Source organism: Notechis scutatus, chromosome 2 (genome assembly GCF_049901735.1).
Source record: "Notechis scutatus isolate UNSWTSFEM ecotype Mainland chromosome 2, rNotScu1.2, whole genome shotgun sequence".
In the NCBI taxonomy this organism is placed as follows: Eukaryota; Metazoa; Chordata; class Lepidosauria; order Squamata; family Elapidae; genus Notechis; species Notechis scutatus.
This window is the reverse complement of record NC_142010.1, coordinates 113,204,892-113,228,071: the sequence shown is the minus strand read 5'-3', so window position 1 is coordinate 113,228,071 and position 23,180 is coordinate 113,204,892. Positions and strand designations below refer to the sequence as shown.

Below are 23,180 nucleotides of genomic sequence, written 5' to 3'. Positions count from 1 at the left end.
CCATTGCGCAGAGAGCAATCTAGGGTCAATCAATAGGAGAGAAATACTAATACTAATCAGTAGGCAGAATATAAAATAACACAGTTGGAAGGGATTTTGTGGCTCTTCCTGCCCAATTCCCTGCTCAAGCAGGAGAGCCTATGCTATTCTGGACACATATGAAAGAAATAACAAGAAACTCTAATCTAAAATTATAACGCAAAAGAAGTAAAATAGATTAAAAGGGAAAAGAAGACTAATGAAAGTAAGGTCTCTGGAAAAGAAAAATATTTTGCAACAAATAAAATTATGACAACAACTGTGTATATTAATGATAAAAGAAATGGAAATAAAAGTGGAAACAGAAGAATTTTGAGTTAGCAAATAAGATGGGGAAATGGCTAGCTTATAAATTAGGAAAAGAAAGTAAAGGGGAAAATATTAAAATTACAAATTGGAAAAATCATGGTATCAGATAATGCAAGCATTGAAAGAATATTTCATCAATATTTCGCAAAATGATACAAAGAAGAAGACATTCCCCAGCAGAAGTGGGAGGAATATTTAAAGAAACAACACTTACCAAAGGAAATAGATAAAGAAAAAGAGAAGACGAATGGTCCCCCAACAATAAGGGAAGGCTGTCAGGCGATTAAAAAAAAATTTAAAATAGGGAAAGTGCCTGGACCACGTGGCCTCCCAGCTTCCTATTGTAAACATCTTGACATTTTGACATGAACTATTCTAACCTTTTAATAAACCTTTCCTTTTAAAGAAAAGTTAAAAAAAGAAAAAGGGAAAAGGAACTATACGAGAAACTAAGAAAGATGAATATAGGAAAAAAGATATTATGATTTAATCCTAAAGACAGGGATGAGATTATTTGTTTGTATGTATCTGCTGTAAGAAAGACTGTGAGTCATGTTTATTTTCCTGTTTCTACCAATATATCTTTCTTAGCTTCTCACTTATTTCCTTTTTCTTTTCTTTGATTTTTTAAAATTTTACTTTATAATATCTCTTATTCTTGTGAAAATTCTTAATAAAACTATCATGTACGAAAATAAAATGTAAGTTCATCTGGAAATTTGACAAAGCAATTGCATTGGAATGGCTTGCATACAATATGAAGAAAATGAACTGGTATTTAGGAAACGGGGTTTTTCTTTCTCTTACTGTTTCCTACAAGCTTTCTGGTCTTCCCCCTTCCCTACAACTTGTTCAGGAGAATCTTCCAACTCTGCAGACCAAAAGTTAAAGTATATAGGGGCAATAGGAAAGGGAAATCACTCTCATTCTGCAGGTTGAACCTATTCTATTGAAAATATACATTTTAGTAGCCAATATTATGTAGTCAACAGAGAGCCAGTTTGGACTAATGGTTAAGGCAACAGGCAGGCCAGAAAGTGAGAGGTTGTGAGTTCCAGTCTGGCCTTAGCTGTAAAAGCCGGCTGAATGACCTTGAGCCAGTCACTTTCTCTCAACCCAATTCACCTTACAGGAGTGTTGTGGGGAAAATAAGAGGAGGAGGAAGGCGTGTTGGATATGTTCGCTGCCTTGAGTTATTTGTAAAAATAATAAAGTCGAGATAGAAATAAATATTAATAAAGTTACTCTAATCAGAAAAAAGAGGACATATAGCGCACAAAGGATGCAGAATATTGATCTTTATGTAACCCATGTGGAATTGCACTCATAGAAGCCAATAAATATGTAAGATGAAACATATTATAACATTTTCCCCTTAATGTGCTTTGCATAGTGAGGGAATTCAAATGATTTCTCTCTAGAAGGCATGGTTCTTATATCACTGATTTTAAACTGAACAAGAAATCTCATAACACCTAAGGAATCAAGGACCTGGGGGCAGCCCTTATTTTCTGTGCACATAGCTAAGGAAAAGTGAAATTCCTGCAAGTGATATAGTGTACGCTGTTTTTTGTGATTATTTGCTTGAAAAGAAAGTGTCAACAGTACTAAAGCCATGAAAAGAGAAAATCAGGCATCCCCCCCCCCCCCGCACTCTGCTTGATGTCAAAGGGTTAAAGTCACACCAGGTTCTTGAAAACAGTTACTTCCAAGTCAGCATCTGGCTACTGCTGCGGTTAGTGGGAAGGATTTTGCTTTTTAATAGCATTATAAATAGGGCTGTGTTCAACATGCTGCAGACTTACTTTCTCTTTCATTCAACCTTCTCCCTCCTCCTGCACGTCTACCACAGCTCTGTAGGCATGGACCCAACAAACATCTTGCTCAAATTCATCGCCTTGCTTATGTACCTTCTTCCCGTTCTTCAGGCCTGTCCTCAGAATTGTCACTGTCATGGGGGAGACCTCCACCATGTCATTTGTGAAAATGTTGGATTGAGAAGGATTCCCAAAGTAGCTGAGCAGACCCGGCTTCTCAATCTTCAGAGGAACAATTTCCCTATGCTGCCAACCAATGGTTTCAGAGAGATGAAAAATCTTGTATCTCTTCACCTCCAACATTCCCACATCAAAGAAATATCCAGTGGAGCTTTCCGCGGCCTGAAGCAGCTGGTCTACCTTTACTTGTCAAATAATGACATCAGTACCATAAAAATGGGAGCCTTTGATGACCTGACAGAACTTACTTACCTCTATCTAGATCATAACAAGATATCTGACCTTCCCAAGGGGCTCCTCTCTCCACTGATTAATCTTTTCATCCTGCAGCTGGGTAACAACAAGCTCCAAGAGCTGAGATCAGGAGCCTTCCACGGTACTAAGAACCTTCGCTGGCTCTATCTCTCTAATAACTCAATCTCCTCCATCCAACCTGGGACCTTGGAGGATGTGGAAAACCTAGCCATATTCCACTTGGATAAGAACCAGCTAAGCACCTACCCTGCGAGTGCCATGAGCAAATTAAGGGTGGTGGAAGACCTGAAGCTCTCAAACAACCCAATAAAGTCGATTCCAGATTTAGCCTTCCAATCTTTTGGACGGTACATGGAGACTCTCAGCTTGGACAACATGGGATTAGAAAAGGTAAGAATTTCTCAGAGCTTTCTGCCTTCTTTTTCCTTCTTTCTAGCATTATATAACGTATCAATTTGTCCATTTGTCAGCATAACCAAGAAATAGGGGATGAATTCTATATAGGCAGGGACAGATCTGGTTCATGCCTTGAAGGGAAATTCCCAAGCACAACTTTTTACTTTTCTCTGATGGGCATGAATACTGCTATCATTATTCTGAGATTTTCCTTATAATCCAATTTGGGGACAGCGGGGGGAGGAGAGAAATAGAATATTACAATTAGGAAAAGCATTGCAGGAGTGTTAAAACTTTACATTTAGGTTTTATAGGGTCCTAAAATATGGAGTGGTGCAAAATATATAGCTCTCAATTGAAAGGTGGGGGGGGGGGGTGTCTTTCAAAACAGAAGTTAAACTACAAAGAAAGGAATTGCACATTTCCTCCCCTCCACAGACAAGTCTGTGTCTGCCTTGAAATAGTTATTTACTTCTCCTCAGAAACTGAGGACATCTTCTGATGGGCAAAGAGAATGGGACCAAACTGGACTATTATTCCTGGTCACCCTTATGGTGAGGAGACCCAGAAGAATGGAACCGAGATCAAGGAAAACACTCCTGCTTCTTTCCTTTCCATTCACCCTTGCTTGGCATTGTAGTATCAGAGCTGAAAGACTAAGGGACCATCACTTTTCAATAGCACAATCTCTGCTGGTTTTAAAGAGGAAAGATGAACGCAGAAGGATAGAAGACCTTAAATCAGTGTTTCTCAACCTTGGCCACTTTAAGATGTTGTGGACTTCAACTCTCAAAATTCTTCAGCCAACACATCTGCAAACAGTAATCAGATAACAATATGAGGGTGATGGAAATTAAAAATGAATGTTTTTCTGGAGCAAAAGGCTACAGCTACACAGGTATTAGTTGTTGGCCATTTAATGAGCTGTACACAAGACCATTAGTATCTGTCAGAGAAAAGTGCTTATAATTAGCAAACTGGCAGGCAAGTACTGCTGGGTTATATGGATTTTTATTCAATAAAAGTGGTTCTCCATATTTAAATTCTGAGGAATTAAACTAATCTGGGCAGAAAAAAAAAGACAGCAAACACACATTCTCTGCCTTATATTGTGCTTGTTTGCTTGTTTACCGTATTTATTTTACTTATCAAATTTATATTGCCACCTGTCTCCGTAGTCAACTTACATGGGTTTTTTCTTTTGCTGTAAGAGAAACTAAATAAATTCTATTTTGTTCTCCTTCATTTTCACAATTCTTACTTGCCTCCATACCTGCTGCTCATTTCATCTCCTCTTTTCCTTACTGCCTTTATCTCATCTGTGAAATATTGTTTGTGAGCACTCATCTACCAATCTTGTTTTATATAGCAGCTGGCATACTGCTGACCTAAATAAAGGAAATTATTGTACACTAGCTTTCTTTTCTCAGAACAAATTACACAGAGAGGGAGGGAGGGAAAGAGAGAGAGAGAGAGAGAAATGGACTGAGTTTACATTTCATGCTACATATGAATTGCTTAATTCTAATAAGCAAATATTTTATTACAGTCTTAGATGAGATCCACAATGCTGTTCAATTTACTCGTTTTCTCTCTTATACATATAAGAACATGTGTACATGTATATGCCTGCACGTATATGTGTACATATATAGATGTGGAGAATATGTAGAGAGTCCATGTGTGTATATGTATATACAACTAGCATTGCCCAGCTGACAGAGCCCAGCTCTCTTTCCCAGTTTAAATTGACCACAAGCCTAGTGCTTCATCTTTTGAAGGCAACACCACCAAGATTTGGCTCATGCTGCAGTTAGGGTGACATGAGGATGAGCCCTAAGTGTCTATTGGGTTTTCACCTAAGCCACAATTGGCTAGATTGCCCCAACACACTAAGCCTTAAATCACTTTTTACAAACTACTGTGGGTAAACTCATATAACATACTAAACCAGAACTCAACAGTATGCTTTGTTTTAGTTCAATATATAAGTTCCATAACCATTAAAGTGTATATGACACACACACTCAACACTGTCCAACTATTTACAAAGTCTGCACTACTATTACTGTTAATCTTCTCATCACTCCTTATCACCCATCCCCTCCCACTTGTGATTGTAGGACTGTAACTTTGTTGCTTGTATCCTTACGATTTATATTGACTGTTTTCTAGTGTGATTTGATTGCTGATTGTACCCTATGACTATCATTAAGTGTCGTACCTTATGACTCTTGACGAATGTATCTTTTCTTTTATGTATAATGAGAGTATTTACACCAAGACAAATTCCTTGTGTGTCCAATCACACTTGACCAATAAAGTATTCTATTCTATCTATTCTATTCACATACATATTCATATTACAACACACACACATACTTGTATGGAAAGAGAGAAGAGGAAGGGAGGGAGGGGGGAGAGAAAGAAGGAAGGAAGAAGAGACAAATGAAAGACTGTGAGGAGAGTTAGGCTCTGTTCTTAAAATACTGGATTATCACTTGTTGGTAAAATGTAATGACTTTCAAAAAGAGTTGGACGATTGATTATACAGCCTAGAGATCACTGGAGACAGATAAACTGAGCACACACAAGGATATTCCTCTTTTTTTCTCCTCCTCCCCAATCTTATACTTTATTAAGAAGGATTTGTTTATTGATCATCTCTCAAAGGAAACTCTCACAGCACTTCACAAAGAGGTCCTGTTCTCTCTGGAAAGTTAGAAGGATGTTCAGGTAAGCAACAAAATACTTCCCTTCTTCTCAACGAATGAATCATGTCCCTCGTGCACAAGCACGATATATGAGAATCTGGTTGTAAATAGGAAACAGAATGACCTCATGTCGGATATACCATGTCCCTGATGGAACAAGAAACCACACTAAAGAGAAGCGGCAGGATGGAAGCCTTCCAGGTGAACAAGAAGTACTATTTCCAACGGCTTTCGTGCCATGATGAAATTGTCCAAGTGCTTTAAACCAGCAAAACAATCATTCCCCAGAAGCTCAAGGAACGGAAATCACAAAGTGAAGGCAGAATGAAGAGCTTAGTAAATTAGAATGCTAAGAAGCAAAATACTGTAAAGTAGAGACATACAGTAGGATGATAGATTGTTAAAGCGGGTAGCTAGGAAGAGGAGGGAACTTGGGTGGGAAAAAGAATTCATTCATGGCCAAAATAATGTGGAGATTTTTTTATGTTAACATAGCCCTTTCTTCATTTACAAAATCTTTAAAAAATTTCTCACAAATTCTGTGCATTTTGGAAGACTGTGTGGGAATTTTGGAATAGGCTTCATGAGAATCTGAGTATAAGCATAAAAAAACATATCTGTTACGATATATACAGTATATATCGTAATATATATATATATATATATATATATATATATATATATATATATATATATATATATATATAATATATATATATATATATAAAGGAATAAAGCATTTCCAAAAGACGTCTGTGGAAAAAGGCATTGTGCAGAATAAAATAAAGAAAATGAAGCAAAAGTATTATTCTAAACAAAAAGATACTCAAGAATGAAGAAACGTGCACTGCACTGATGACTTCTTGCAATGCAGAATCATTGATCACATTTTTGATCTTCACTGTATACCAGCAACTAGATTGCTATTTAACAACCACATAGATTTTCAGCTTTTTTTTAAAGGCACACCAAAGAAATCCACCTAGGAGCTGTCCACAACATCATAAGCACTTTTGCCTTTTTCAGTATCTCATTATGATTTCCCTCTCTGTCTTAAAGGAATGAGACACAAAAGCAGCTCAACGGGGAAGCAAAAGTTATCTTAGTGACATTATGACCACTGAGTAGCAATATGGAGTTGCAATTCGCAGTTATTTTATTGTTTCATGTCCCAATATGATGATTTCAAAAGCAATACCCCATTCTTCTACCTGTAAAGGCATTTTATTATTGTTTCCTCCATCTGCTCTTATTGTACAGTAGTTACAGAATACAGAATAACAGAATTGGAAGGTCCTTGGAAATCTTCTACTCCTTGGAGGTCTTCTACTTCAACCCCCTGCTCAAGCAAGAGACGCTATATCATTCTGGACAAATGGCTATCCCACCTCTTATTAAAAACCTCTAGTGATGGAGCACCCAAAAGTTCTGGATTTTTTTAGTACTAGCCACATATGGCCACATTATCCTAGAAACCTCTAAGTATGTTGGAAGTCTCTAAGATATGGTACGCTCTATACCACTAGAGTAGGATGAAAAGCCAGTTTGATCTAGTGGTTAAGGTACTAGGTTAGAACATAGGAGATCTTGAGTTCAAGTCCTGCCTTTGCTATGAAAGCCAGCTCAAGTCACCTCACAGGGTTGTTGTTGTGGGGAAAATACGGTGAGAATGTTCACGTTTAGGTTATTTGTAAAAATAATAAAAATGGGATATAAACAAACAAATACAGTAAAAAAATATCCATGCTCTTATACAGGGGTGGGATTCTACCAGTTCGCACCTATTCGTTAGAACCGGTTGTTAACATTCTAAGCAGTTCGGAGAACGGTTGTTAGAAGAAATTACTGGCCTAATCCTGTAAAGAAGGCAGGAAGGAAACATTCTGGTGTTGCTTGCAGAAACTGCCTCTCCGTTAACCCTTATTACATTCTTGGCAGGACTAGACTTCCTGTATTAGGAACGTCTCTGGAGTTTTTTCCCCCCTCCTTTGCTGGTACTTTGCTTGTGTGGAGTGACCATTCAAAGTTACAATGGCACTGAAAAAAGTGACTTATGACCATTTTTCACACTTATGACTGTTGCAGCATCCCTACAGTCATGAGAGGCCAGGCGAGGAGATACGTGCCTCGATGTGAGTGATATTGAGTTGGCCATGCCCACCAACTAAGCCACGCCCACAGAACCAGTTGTTAAAAAATTTGAATCCCACTCCTGCTCTTATACTGTAGTAACATAAGAAATAACTCCTTCCTCTTAGATTTTCCTGCAAGATTAATCTTCAAACTTACATTCTTATTCTACTTTGGCTGAGCAATTATATATAGTTTTCTGGGACAAACTGATAGCACTAAGATAAACTCCATAGAGTACCTATTTCTGACAGCAAATTTTTGATCACTAATTATGTGTTCTCAGTGCATATAGTCAGTAGCTAGCTGAATTTTCTTTAACATGACAGCATTTTACAAGTGGATGACATACCTAATGAAAAAGAACAGAGTGATCACTTAAAACAATTATTAAGGGCTTTAAGTAGTATGTTTTATGCATAACATGGAAAGAATTCTACAGCACAGTAAATTAGTCCGAATTAGCCCCAAGACAATAGTCAAACTAAAAAGTTCTCTTTAATTATTAATTCTACTGCCAATAGATTAATTTTGACAGATTTTAACAAATATGGTTAAGATCTTGTACAAAATGATTAATCCACTTTACTAAGATGTCCATAAAAGGGATTTACTATCATATTCCACACATTTTTGGTGTATTTTGTTCTAATGAAGTAGAATATTGTCAAAATAGATTTGTGAAGCTATCCAATACCCAGTTTAAATCAAGGTTTCAAGTTGGCTTTTTTCCCAAACAAATCATAGATTATAGTAATCATAGTTTTGGCGATTAGGTGAAAATGACAGTTGTGATTATAGAAAAGTAAAACTTTTGAACCTTCTCTTTGATTTTGTAATTTGATTTTGACAATGTTACCAGATTGGAAGAGATTGATATTTTATTGTTAAAATGCTGGAATGGGAGAAATGCTCTTTGATATCCAGATGTTAAAAAGATGTGTGCTTTGAAAAATGGGATGGGAACTTAGAGGATTTCCTGAATATTTAGCTGTTTCTTGATCAAAAGTGCAATTATTCTCTCTTTCCTCCCTGATTGGACTTTTTGTGAAAAGGTAAAAAAGGATTGAAGCAGCAGTGGGAAAACACAAGGGACACCCATGGAAGATTATGAGACAAGATTACAAGACAAAAATATCTTCTGGAATAACTTTTGTGTATATTTCATTTCCCTGAAAAATATCAAGTGGACAGAATATAAAAAATATTATGGAAGTCATAATCAATAAGTTTATATCTATATAAATGACTTCCAAGAGAGTCTGTGCTGTTTATAACAATTATTGCAAACTAAATAAATACTCAGAGATAGGTTTAGCAGAAAAAGAGTAGGAATAGCTATCTTAACTCTTAGAATTAATTTTTTAAAGCCAAGACTTTAGGATGTAAACATTTTGATTCTTCAGCACTAATGAATAACCAGTAAGGACCAAGAGACAGAGGAGTGGTATCTGAGCATCTGGAAATTTGCCTTGCTGCTTCTACGTGGACGCCAAGTGTAACTTTCCATTGGGAGTTCACTGGATTCTGACCAAGTCTGCAACCCTTTTGAGTCTCCACAAATATTCCTTTCTATATATGTGGCAATAGGATGCCAGAAAGGATTTCAGTTCTAGAGGCCAAAAAACCATTTTGCTGGTTTCGGATGAAGCAATGTCTAAAAAGAAATGGGAGAAGTTGAAGAACACCTTTCCTTTAAAACAGTAAAGGGCACACAATCAAGGTAAAGTACTTAACAAACAGTCAAGTATTAGCTTTTCAACATATTCCCACCCATGCTTGTTTCTTTTTTACCACAGTGGAAAACACCTCATTCAACTCAATATTATGGTGTTTTATTTCCTAAGGATGCTTATCATCAAACAGATGGAAATGTGGACCATTTCACATGTTAGGCAAGTGACTATCAGGACCTTGTCATTGTTCCTTGACATATATGATTTTTTAATGTACTTATATTACATCCCATGAGGTAGATTTGCATGAAGGAATGTACTGTGTTAAGTTGCAGAAGGTGGAAAGAGTGTTCCATTCTACTTCTTCTCCTGATTCCCATCCTCTAAGATGTTATGAAATATTTTTACAACATTTGAACAGAATACCAAGCAAGACAGACGTCAGGAAGAATAACCACTGGACTTTGGGCAATGGTTTTGCTTTCCCTCCGTTTAATTTCTAAAATTTTGGATCACTACCCAAAATTGATTGTTTAACCAGAACTAGAGGATAAGCATGTTTTTAATTTATTTACCATTATCACTACCTGCTCCTCTGCTTCAGTTTTCAGATAAAGCATTCATTGGCACAACTGCACTGAAGAACGTTCATATAGAGCACAACAAAATTTCCAGGCTTCCTAGGAGCTTTCCATTCACCCGTCTTGAGACACTCTCCCTGTCCAACAACCCTTGGCATTGTTCTTGTCAGTTAGCACCTTTGCGCAGGTAAGAGTACCGATCCAGGCCATCTTGCTAATTCCTCAAAAGTATGTTGGGGAGGGGAGATGGGAATGATGGTAGTTAATGACTTAATAAAGAATATGAAGGGTCACACTGAAAATCTGCTTAACCATATTCTCCTAGGTGATTTTGAGGATTTTACTTTTTCTTTAGGTGGCTGGGATCTACTCGTACCCGCCCAGATGCATTTTGCGCATCACCTCCTCAGACTCGAGGACAGCAGATTCGAGACACTGCTGCGCTCCGTGGCTGCAAACTTCCCTCTAAGAGATCCAAAAAAGGAAATCGCCATTAGACAGGCAATCCAGTTTTTCTGGAATTTTCAATTAAATATCTGTCAACCCTTAGAGGTGGTCTAGACCAGGGGTATCAAACTCACAGCCCATGGCCCAGATGTGTCATGCGCTGGCCACCCCCCCCTGGTCTAGGAGTTGTGATATATCACATGATAATGTGTCATCGCGAGTTTGACACCCCTGGTCTAGACAAGAAGTGCCAACCATGACTAACACTATCTTATTGGAAGGTTAAAGTACACGTTCAGGAAGGGTCCCTTCTGAGGTATTTACCCTGCCCCATTTCTTCTAAGGGCCAAGCTGCCTCTTATATGACTATTACCTAATCTCCTTTTCTTCCTCCTCCTCCTCCTCTTTCTCTTTCTCCTATCTCTCAAAAATATTCTCACAATTACAATACCTCATCCTGTTTAGAATGCAATATAATTTTTAGGTCAGTGTGAATTGACCTGGTTTGTCTCCAAAACAAAGCAACAGATGAAAAACAGAGGAGTGAATTATTTCTGAATACTTCCGAGTAAACTCCAATACTTTAACTAGTTGGTTAGCTTACCACAATTAGTTTACCACAATACTTGATATATTAGGAGTTGTGAGCATAGTATACCAAAATCAGTGAAGGACTGAAGGCAAAACTTGCTTCTATCATGAAGCAAGGAACTTTCTCAATTTTTCTTCATCTAGAGTATTAATGAATTATTCCCCTGGATTGTTTGGAAAGGTTAAAGATTAGATAAAGGATGTTAACTCCCTTAAATCATTGAAGACGCTAAACTATTGTTGTTTCTCTTGCTTAGAAGATCTCTTTTTCCCATGAACAGGAGCCAGAAAAGTAAGTCCAGGTAACTCTTCACTTCAACCAACCAACCAACCAACCAGAAAAGTACTGATGCCTTCCAACTCCTTTCTATCAGAAACTGCAAATCTCAAACATATCTATATCCTGCAGCAGGCAGATTTCAAGTGGAATCTACCATACAATCTCCATGCCCCCATATTATAAATATTATTTTAAATGATATTTTTAGAAAGATAAACCTATGCATGACAGAGCTACAACAAGCCAAATGAGATATTGCCTATAAAATACAGCCATCTTTCTTGCTGTCATTCAGCCAGCCATTTGATCTCCAGGATTTGCCTTCCAACAACCAAAAAATGAACAGAAAGCATAAAAAGTATCCTTGCATATTGGAACATGTTAGTATTCTAACTGAAAGAATAGCATTAGTTTCTTTTACTATATTCCTAGAGATTGTCAACATGGAAAAAGTGATGAGAGTGTGCGAGATGAGAGAAATGGAAGCCAGATGGTGGTATATAAGTTATTTACAGAACTATCTTATACTATGGGGAAAATATAATTCAAAAGTTAACTCAGGAAAGTCAGACATTGTATTTTGAAGATGAAAGGGTGAGAAAAGAAGGGCATTAGGGAATTCTCAATTTGCTTTAAAACTAAAACACAGGCATAGCTTTTTTTCCCCTTCCCACAAACCAATTTTAAACAGGATTTGCCTGAAACCATGAGGATAGTGATTGGTCTTTGGAATGATCTTATTTTCAGTTTCATAGTTCACTTCATTTCTAGAAACTAATCAACAGTGTCCTCAGGTATTTGGATACCAGATGAATTATTTATCTAATTGTTAGTTAATCTAAGAAATTGTATTATCTTTTTGTTGTCTTCCATTTGTAACCCTTCTGTGTTTTCTCATTATGACTTCTATATTTTTGAAACCCAAACTTTTAAATATATGGAACAACAGTACAATGCCTTTATCCTCAGAGCCTTTTTGATTGGAAGCAAATTAAGAGAACAGTCCTAGGACAATCTTGAGTCTACAAGATTAAAAAAAACTGATAGGGAAAATAAGAATAAATGCATTTTAATTAGTAATCCTAGGTACTGCCTTACATGTTTAGATGTGCTGTGTATGTAGCAAAGTAGTTATATGTTATTGAATGGCTAACAAAATTAGATTTGTATTTCAAATCCATCCTCTGTGTTACAAGAACTAAAAATAGATATATGAAAAGGTTTTGACCTGATTTACTTAAGTAAGTTATGCTGTATTATTCTTGAGATACAGCTCATTGAATAGAGTATTTCTCCACTTGAAGGAAGTTAAATGACGGCCCTGTATTTTTTAAAGAGAAAAGATGTATGATCTAGTCATAAGAAAAGAGGAAATTGGCAATTTACAATAGAAGAACTGAAGATCAGGGTACCTTATGAAACAAAAAAAAACCTAAAAATGGAAATTAGATTTGTAATACTACTCATTCTTATGATGAGAAAGACTGATTAAATGAAATTAGATTTAATTTCAATTTAATTCTGATATACAGAGAAAATTGACCGCACAAGTAGGTATTCCTCCTCCCAAATTAAAAAATAAGACCTCTTTAATTTAAAAACAATCACAAATGATATAATAGGTTGTCTTTCAAGACAACTTGACCTTCACTCACTCTTCTTGTATTCTTTAGTTTGCTACAGATTTAGAAGATAACTGGGCCAATGCAAAATCTGATATATTAGCCAGCACCCTTTCTGTACCCACGTAAGGTTGTCAGCCCATTTATAAAGAGTATCTTAACAGGCTGATGCAGATAAGACTTTTCCTTTAAAGTAGGAAATTTGACAAATGGAATGGAAGAGAGCAGAGACATGCCACATTAGAAAATTGACTATTTCTTTATCTCTGAAATATTGTTAGAGTTGACAAGATGACTGTGATTTATCATCATGCATTTTACAATACTATCATTTTAGTTTAATTGCATTGTAACCCTAAAGTTTCATTAAAATATATATTTATTCATTAATGAATGTAAATGACACCCAAGGGGATTTTATCTTCTTACTCCTATGTAGAAAGCAAATTATATAATTTCTTATGTACAATTTCTGTATAAATCTTTTGCTGCAAAGACAAAGTGATCAAGTTTCCATGCAGTGTATTTTTCTTCTGCAAGAAAAATAATCTGCTAATTCTGACAACAAAGAATTGATTCCCGTATTTATAGTATTTCCCAATTTTATAAATCTATTCTGGCAGAGAAGTATACATACTATCAAGCAAAATCTCTCTATATATTTGTCTCTCATATTTAATAGACAGAGAAAAATATCTGGTCATCAGATAGCGGAAATTTAGAGTCTCTTAATGATTGTCTAGTCCAAAGAGACTCACTGGCATTTATATTGCCAAATCATAGTCAAGACCTTAATCCTTAATTAAAATTTCACATTATTAATTGTATTGGAATGTGAATCAACATGGATTTTATAGACAAAACCTCTTTATTGTTCATCGGAGAGAGAAAAATATGTATACATTGTATTACAACCCATATCCTTAGTGATAAAGAGGGAAGGCTTAATATATACAAGAAAAGATACATTCCAATACATTGGCTGGTTACACACCAGTTTAACCAAAAATCCTAACAAAGTCCCCTTCCTTCCTTATACAATTGCCCTGAGAAGGACACCATCTCACCACTTCCTACTAGTTTCTCAAGGCTTGGTCCCTCTACTTTCAGTACAACAGTAGAAATGAACTTTCTAGCCCTTTGGAGAAAGTAGGAGCAACTCTTTCTTGCCAAAAAGTGAGACAGAGAGAAATTAGAGGACTTTTCCAAATGCAGACCCATGCTATCCCATAAACCCATAGATTCTAAAAAGCCTACACTCCTACCGTCATTATCAAAGAAGTGAAAAATCCAAAGGAAGCATGTCGATTGGGGTTGTGATCAGCACTTACCAAATTATGAGCAGTCCCAGCCTTAGCAGAGAGAAAGTGAGAGCAAACTCATAGCGCTCAAACTAAGCTTCAAATCATTCCAATATCAAGATGTGTTCATGCAAATGAATCCTTATCGTGGCGATTGCCCATCTAGGTCCCTGTAGCTATTTACACAGATATCTTCTTTCCTCTAGAAACCTGCTACATCTTCTGTTCCTAGTTTAGTCATGCCATCGGTTATATTTAATAGGAGTTGAAAAAGCTAATGAAAAACATTTATGCAGAAATATAGTAATGATGGTGGGAGAGTTGTGCAGGTCTTTTAAAGGGATGCTTTGCTTCAGTGAAAGCACCAGCCAAATTCTCTCCTTCTTTCTTCCCAAAATGCTTTATGAAGCAATGCTGCCCCCTCTTGGCTGCCAAGAACAAAGCAAAGAAGCCATCTGTCTCAACTTGCAAAACTTCAAGGAGTTCTCTACATATACTGTATGAGCACAAACATGGAAGCTTCTTCTGGCTTTTGCAGTTATCCCTAGAGGCAGGGAATGTGACCTTGTCAAAGCAAACTATGTTATTTCTTCATCTTGACATGCAGCAACCACAGTGCAAAGCTGTTTGTGAGGTCAAGCCCAACACCCTGCACTCATCTACACTATACACAGAAGGAAACTACACAATTCAAGAATAAAAAATGACTCACTACTATATCCTGTATATTCATTTTTTTCATAATCTTCTTCATGACTTCAGGAGGCACAGGTGAACCTCCAATAGCCCCTGGAAGGAAAAAAAAAGTAAAAATGTCTTCAAAGAATCTTCTAAGAATAGTGCAGATTTTAAAATACAAACGTTCTTTATAGTCTCTATAGAATCCCTACTATAGTATTTCCCATTAGAGTTGGAATTACAGCCAAATTACATATGCAAAATAGGCAGACTCAACTTATTTGAAAGCAACTAGTTAGACTCCCAACTAAGATTTGTTTTTGTGAAGATTTGCTTTGAGATGCTTCCATGCATTTTAATTCCTAAGGATATAGAATGCAGGTGCAACCAATAACATCTACTGCCACACACTGGTGAATATAAAAATAAATAAAGTTCACTAAACCAATATGTTACCCTCCTTGCTGTTTCAGAAACAGAATTAGCAAAATAAGTAAAACAGAAACACAAAACAAGGTAAACTTTCCAAGCGAAATGCCAGCTGGGCTCCCTAGGGCTAGTCCATTGTTGGGTCCAACCCAAATAACCTGTTCATCTGGCTGGCTACATTTTTCCAATGTGTCATCTTGCATGTGGACTTGTAAAGAAATAGCATGACTGTATGGTATCTGGGCTTTTAAGAACCCTTAGAACACGGGTGTGTTCCAACTCTGACCTTTCTACATTCCAGCAGCAATGTTTTTATATAATTGGAATGATCAGTTTTAAGATTTAAGATTAAGATTAAAATGCTTCTGGTTCAGTCAGAATGTCCCATTATGATACTTGCACTCTTCCAGACAAGAACAGAAACCAGAATGCTTTGATTTGGAAATGATTTATGCATCTCTAGCTCAGAGTTGATTTCTGGTCAGTCTCGGATAAGCATGTGTAAAAGCCCAGTTTAGGAAATGTTTCTGGAAAAATGCAGTCAGTAAGATGCATATTAAGCCAGATCACATTTGGGGAGAGTATATTACAAATGTATTTCTTTCAGTGATACCAAAGGCTAACAAGTAAGTGTCTAGTTCATAAAATGCCTTCACATATAGGAATTTAGCAACATCCATGTCTGAGGAGTTTAAACAAAGGCTGTGCAATATGCAAATACATTTAATTAAATGTAAGTTATTAATGAATTAAAAAGCATTACTTATTTGCTTTGCAATATTCAGGTTTCTTTACTCACCTCCTTGAAGACTTGAGAGATCATAGCTGTCAAAGTCAGGCTGGCCTAACATATCTATGAACATTGTTGGAGTGCCATGCACATGGGTGCATCTGCAAAGAAAGACAAAGAATTACAGGAATTAAATGCAGCTGATATTTCCAATCAAACTTAGCTACGGGGCTAAGTGTCCTTCCTGTGTAGTTGTAGGAAACTCTTTTCCCATCGAAAAGGAAAATGAGGCATGCATCTCAAATCCTACATTTTAATTTTAAAATCTGATATTGTGTCACTGGCATGAGTTTCAGAACAGAACAGGATAACAGAATTGGAAGGGACCTTGGAGGTCTTCTAGTCCAACCCTCTGCTCAACCAAGAAACCCTATACTATCCCAGACAAGTGGCTGGCTGTCAAGTCTCTTTTTAAAAGCCTCCAGTGATGAAGCATCCACAATTTCTGAAGGCAAACTGTTCCATTGGTTAATTGATCTCATTGTCAGAAAATTTCTCCTTAGTTCTATATTGTTTCCTTCTTTGATTAGTTTCCATCCATTGTTTCTTGTTTTGGCTTCTGGTGCTTTGGAGAATAGATTGCCTCTTCTTTGTGGCAGCCCCTCAAATATTGGAACACTGCTATCATGTCATCCCTAGTCCTTTTCACTAGAGTAGACATACCCAATTCTTGCAACCGTTCTTCATATGTTTTAGCCTCCACTCCCCTAACCATCTTGGTCACTCTTCTCTGCACTCTTTCTAGAATCTCTACATCTTTTTTCATATTGTGGCAACCAAAACAATTAACCAGTGGAACAGCTTGCCTTCAGAAGTTGTGAATGCCCCAACACGGGAGGCTTTCAAGAAGAAACTGGACAGCCACTTGTCTGAAATGGTACAGGGTCTCGTACTTGAGCAGGGGGCTGGACTAGATGACCTCCAAGGTCCCTTCCATCTCCATTAAATTCTAAAACTGGATGCAATATTCCAAATATGGTCATATCAAGGCCTTATAAAGCAGTATTAACCCTTGATTCTATCTCTCTGTTAATGCAGCCTGAGACTAGATTGGCATTTTTGGCAGCAGCAGCACATGGCTGGCTCATATTTAAGAGATTGTTCCTTAGGGTTCTGAGATCAAATCAATATTCATATTTCAGGGCAGAAAAGGAAGATGGAAAGAGGTATCCAAAACCCGGTTGTACATGTTATGTGCTTGGTCCACACAAGTAAGAGACCAAGACATTCCAGTTCTATCTCAAAAGAAGAGAAAAATGTGCGAAAGAGGGACAGGGTGAGGGAAAGGTAGCAAGGGCCTAAACTAAGGGTAACTGTAATTAGTATTAATTAGTTAATAATACAAATAATCCTAATATTAATACTCTTTCCAGAACGTAGCTTCAGCCAGATGCTTACTTTTCTTTTTCTATAGCGTTCAGAGTGGCTTTGGCATTAAAGCTGAGACATGGGAAAATAAGGGGGACACCATGAACAGCCATCACCATACAGCCTCCCACAGATCCTAGGCAGTGGTAGAGCGGGACAGGGATACAGCAACGAGCTTCCTAGGGTCAGAACAAACAAGATCAGAGCGAGTCATCTTCCAATGTAAGCCTTCATCATGTTTGTAATCTTTTATCCCATAAGCAAGAAGAATCCCTACTGGAGATTTACAAAGAGAGAGTTGGCGTTACACAAATGGGATAATGACTGGAGGAGGGAAGGCCAGGCTGGACTTCTTCAGTTCCTAGTTCCATAGAATATTAGTTTCATTTTTAAATAGGAATTTCCACATAAAAATTTCCCTGTAATTGAAAAGTCAGAAACATTTACGGGATAAAAATATGCTATAAAAATTCACATTGACGGTGTGTGTAAAGAAGGCCAAGCCTTCTGAAACATGATGGCAAAACACATGATTGATTCTTATATAGTTCTTTGAAAAACACCTAGGTTACTAATCTTCAAATTGTATCCTGAGAACTGTAATACATTTTTATTAAAGCAAAAGAACAAAGATGACACAATCATGAAAAGTTCTCTTATCTGTAGAGATAGCCTTTGAAGAGTTTCCATTCTGTACATAAAGAATACAGCAGGCAGAGGAGACTTACCATCTCACTTAGTCCCAGTCTTATACCAATAAAATTTGCATTATTCAAAATATTAGAGTGAGAAAGTGTTGCTCCTTTGGGACTTCCTGTCGTTCCCTGAAGGAAAGAGAAAAATTATTTACTAATTAGAATGATCCTAGCCAGGGGTGGGATTCAATTTTTTTAACAATGGTTCTGTGGGCGTGGCTAAGTTGGTGGACGTGGCTTGGTGGTCATGTTATTGGCTGGGTGTGGCCAACTCAATATCACTCAAATCGAGGCACGCATCTCTTCACCTGGCCTCTCATGACTGTGGGGATGCTGCAACAGTCATAAGTGTGAAAAATGGTCATAAGTCACTTTTTTCAGTGCCATTATAATTTTGAATGGCCACTCCACACAAGCAAAGTACCAGCAAAGGAGGGGGGGAAAAAACTCCAGAGAAGTTCCTGAGACAGGAAGTCTAGTCCTGCCAAGAATGTAATAAGGGTTAACGGAGAGGCAGTTTCTGTAAGCAACACCAGAATGTTTCCTTCCTGCCTTCCTTACAGGATTAGGCCAGTAATTTCTTCTAACAACCGGTTCTCTGAACTGCTTAGAATGTTAACAACCGGTTCTAGCAAATAGGTGTGAACTGGTAGAATCCCACCCCTGATCACTTAGAGATCTATCTATCTTCAATCGACTACCTGAGTCTGAACTGGAAAGTAGAAGCTTCGGTCCTAAGGAAGGTTTGGCTCTGCTTTTAGATTAGCTAGAAAGCAAGAAATCTAAGGATTTCCTGCTTTCTAGCTAATCTAAATGTCCCGGCAGAGCAGAACAGCTGATGGTCGGGGAAAAAAGGAAAAAATAGTAATTTACCAAACCAGCAAGTTGGATGGCTCGCATGCCAGGTAAGAAGTGAGTGGGCGGGGAGGGGAAGGGCCAACCAGTGAAGCGATTTGCTGGTTCTCCGAACTACACGTGTGTGCAGTGTTTGCAAGAAATCTGCTATGCCGCCTGGACAACTGACAAGTGCTGTGCAGAGGTTGAAAATCCTCTTGTTTCCTGCTTTTTTAACCTCAGCTGTGCCGCGCAAAACAGCTGGTGGGGGGGAAAGCAGGGAATAAAGGACAGCCTAGAGCTTGGGCAGGTGGGTAGGCCAAACACCGAACCGGTTCGGTGTTAGCTGCTCTTCACAGCTATAGGTTCTATAGAACCGGGCCGAACTGGTAGCATCCCACCCCTGTATTTGGCCTGATAGGGTGGGAATCAGGCCTATGGCCTGGGAGGACTCTTATGATAATGGGGGGTAAAGGCCTGTTCGGGATCCAGGTGTAGGAGGTGGCAAGGGGCATCTTTGGGGTGGGGGAGGCCTTAGGTGGGCCAGGGCAGGTGGGTTTTGCCCTATATTGGGCCTCCAAAGGCTTCCCCCCCCCCCAACCCAGGAAACACCCCACTTTTCACTTAATGTTTGTTTAGCATTTCATTGGGGAGAGCAACAATGGAGATGAAACCCAATGACTGCCACGGCATGTGACTATAAAGGCAAGCTCCATTACAGTCATGAAGGACTTACCTGTGCTTCCACACCTGTCCCAAAATACCCTTTTCAGCAGGTTTGCTTATCCTTAATATATGACAACTATGTTTTTATAAAAAGCCATATGGCAACAAAAATCAGTATCGACAATTATTTGCAGTAAATTCTAAGCATCAGCTTATTCCGCTTGGCAAAAAATAGGCTTCCTATCTCAGATCATGGACTGCATTGTAAAAAAAATCCTGGAGAAGATATATGCCTACCGTCCCTGTCCTATTGTTTCTCTTATTCTTTATTTTTCTTATATGTACCCATCTCATGTATTCACAACTATGTATACACTTATACTTATTATCTTGTAAACAATTGGCAAATCAAATAAATAAATAAATAAAATAAAAATATAGCAGTTGATATAGTACTTACTGAAGTAAACTGAATATTAATTGGTTCTTTGTTGGTCAGCATCTTCTGTATCCCCTGTAGCTCCTTCTTGTGGCTACTCTCTCCAGCTTGCATCACTTCCTGAATTGAGAATGTGCCAGGTAGCTTGGCATCCGCACAGATTATAACAGAAAGCTCTGGTAATCTGATGCAAAGGAACACCCAGTCACTTATATGACAAAAGGGAGAGTTCAACCTCTCACAGTGTAAAAAGAAGTTTAATAAACAAGTCCTCAAACTACAGGTCAAATCAAATACGGGTAGTCCTTCACTTACGAGCACCATTCAGCCCAAAATTTATCTTACTGAGCAAGACATTTGTTAAGTGAGTTTTGCCCCATTTTATGACCTTTCTTGCTATAGTTGTTAAGTGAATCATTACAGTTGTTAAATTAATAACATGGATGTTAAGTGAATCTGACTTGCCCATTGACTTTGCTTGTCAGAGGTTTGCAAAAATTGATCAAATGACCCTGGGACACTGCAACCGTCATGAATACGAGTCAGTTGCCAAGTGTCCAAATTATAACTATGAAGATGCTGCAATTGTTGTAAATATGAAAAATGGCCATATTTCTTAGTACTGCTGTTACTTTGGATGGTCATTAAATGAATGGTTGTAAATCATTCTTATTGTATACAATTTTTTTCTGATAATGAATTATATGCCATAATGAGATTATGGTTACCCTTAATGGAGAAAACAAGGTTTGCATGATTTGCATGGCAATCAAAAGAATAACAGAATAAAAGAATTGGAAGGGACCTTCTGAGGTCTTCTAGCCCAACCCCCTGCTCAGGCAGGAAACCCTATACTATTTCAGACAAATGGTTGTCCAATCTCTTTTCAAAAATTTCCAGTGTTGGAGCATCCACAACTTCTGGAGGCAAGTTGTTCCACTGGTTAATTGTTCTAACTGTCAGGAAATTTCTCCTTAGTTTTAAGTTGCTCCTCTCCTTGATTAGTTTCCATCCATTGCTTGTTGTCCTGCCCTCAGGTGCTTTGGAGAATAAATTAGAAGATAATAAATACATTTGGAAAAAGATTAGGAATCCATGGCCACAAGCACTCCTTCCAGGAGAAAAAGAATATTAGGTGAAAGGAGTGGCTGTGTCAATGTCTGTCAGTGCTGAACCAGTTAATGACTGACTGATTATTATAAATTTATTATATATGGGAGAGACCAACTGAACCAGGATTGCATATTTATGACCTTTGTCCATTATTATAACCAGACAAAGTGTTCAAGAAAAAAATGGCAAAATATGAACATTGTCTTGCTTATTATTCACATTAAGCATTTTTGAAGTATTAACATTAATTTAATCATAATTAAATTGAATTCAATGAAATTTCAATTGTAATTAAATTGAAAAGAGAAAGAACATAGTGCATATTCACATAAATACTGAAGCTGATCCTGTGGAGATCCATGGTTAAATTAAATGCAAAGTTAAAGACTAGGATCACACAATAGACTATGTCATTAAAGCAAAACCAATGATCACATAAACATACATTATAGTTTAGCACCATGTGTGAATCCAATCAAAAGTTTTTAATGTCCTGAACTAATGCTTCACAAACAAGAAAGACATGGTATAGGTTTTCTCTCACTTGAAACAAACCTGGGTTTCTGACTTGCATGATACACTATGCAAACCAGAGGCAGAACTGTTTGTAGCTTGATAGTGCACAACTGCCCATGCTCTGGCAACATTAATTTCCATCAGACTGCTAAATCCTGGAATGGAATAACACTCTAAGGTACAATATATAAACTTACTTCTTGTTCTTCAGTGCTCCTGGATTAGTATGTTCCAATTCTGGGCATACATTTTTCAAGATCTCATAGTATTTCTGAGTTTTAAATTGGGTAGGGAACACAAGTGCTTTGCAACCAACCTACAGAAATACACATAAGAAAGAAAATAGCTTTTAAATCAGCCTATAAAACAGAGTCACAGTGTACAGAAAACAGTGAAGAAAGAGTCACTGGAGTACAGTGTTCACATACTAAATTGTAAGGAAGTTACACAGAACCTTAATATTCTACACTCATCAGTGTCTCCCTGGATTTGACATTGTAGGTCACTGTTCAATGATCGGTAAAGTTCAGTTTGTGGCAACTTTCAGTAGAAACAGTGGAGAGCAGCTGCGTCTCAGTATAGACTACTATCTTGGATAGACCTACGTTTGATTTACTGGGCAAGACCATTTTTTTGAAATATTAATTATAATATTAATTAAAATAGAGAACTATTGATTGAGAAGAATCATATAGTTCATGGAGTGGAATCCCCTGAAATGCAGGAGGCACTTCACCAAATTCAGACTGGTCCATATAAAAAGCAGTCATGGTGTATGCTATAGACTAAAGTGCACAAAATACTTAGTTCATGAGTCAAGGAAAACTTTGGCCAGAAGAAACCATTACTGTTATATGTATTAAAAGAAGAAGCTTCCATCATCCAATAAAATTTTACTTCTAGAATTGGGCTCTATGGAAATTTACTCAGAAGTAATTATTCAGACTAATAGGATCAGTCTCATTTGAGACTGTGTGTAGACAACACTTTTCACTCTAGTGCATTGGATGTGTTCTGTTGCAAACAAATCACCTTAAATGCAAACTATATGAATTTAATGTCTGTACATTTCCATTCCATCCCAAATGCTGGTTGTTGTTTCTTCCCTCTAAATGTAAGGGATGAGGAATTCTTAGAGATTTGGCATGGTCAGGAATGATCTCTTTTGCCTCCAGAATAGAGCCAGTCTTGCTTGAATGGAACTCACTATCCAATGTGTCTATACATATTTTGTCCTAAATACTCATGGGTTCCTTTGAAATATGCCCCAATGAATTCAATGAAATTAACTGCTATGTAACCTTATAGTGAAAG

At 37.4% G+C, this 23,180-nt stretch overlaps 2 protein-coding genes across 2 annotated transcripts in view; one reads left to right on the top strand and one right to left on the bottom strand.

The window, feature by feature from the left end:
• Positions 1-23,180, bottom strand: part of ACSF2 (acyl-CoA synthetase family member 2) — a 56,277-nt gene that overhangs the window by 20,147 nt on the left and 12,950 nt on the right. Inside the window, exons 5-10 of the mRNA XM_026667396.2 lie at positions 22,064-22,182; positions 20,259-20,421; positions 18,332-18,427; positions 17,634-17,782; positions 16,245-16,336; positions 15,051-15,127 (exon numbers count right to left, since the gene is read on the bottom strand). Of these exons, the coding sequence (XP_026523181.2) occupies positions 15,051-15,127; positions 16,245-16,336; positions 17,634-17,782; positions 18,332-18,427; positions 20,259-20,421; positions 22,064-22,182 (696 nt within the window). The remainder of the gene's footprint in view (positions 1-15,050; positions 15,128-16,244; positions 16,337-17,633; positions 17,783-18,331; positions 18,428-20,258; positions 20,422-22,063; positions 22,183-23,180) is intronic.
• CHAD (chondroadherin) lies at positions 2,165-11,553 on the top strand. The gene is made up of 4 exons (XM_026667398.2): positions 2,165-2,990; positions 10,121-10,284; positions 10,453-10,598; positions 11,417-11,553. Exons 1-3 carry the CDS (start codon positions 2,211-2,213, stop codon positions 10,592-10,594), a joined length of 1,086 nt encoding a protein of 361 aa, XP_026523183.2. The 5' UTR covers positions 2,165-2,210; the 3' UTR covers positions 10,595-10,598; positions 11,417-11,553.

Bases quoted from the DNA above. Each gene is read 5' to 3' on its own strand.
- CHAD (XM_026667398.2), top strand. From the start codon at position 2,211: ATGGACCCAACAAACATCTTGCTCAAATTCATCGCCTTGCTTATGTAC. The intron at 2,991-10,120 runs GTAAGAATTTCT...CCTCTGCTTCAG, and splicing joins ACAACATGGGATTAGAAAAG to TTTTCAGATAAAGCATTCAT. The intron at 10,285-10,452 runs GTAAGAGTACCG...CTTTTTCTTTAG, and splicing joins CAGTTAGCACCTTTGCGCAG to GTGGCTGGGATCTACTCGTA.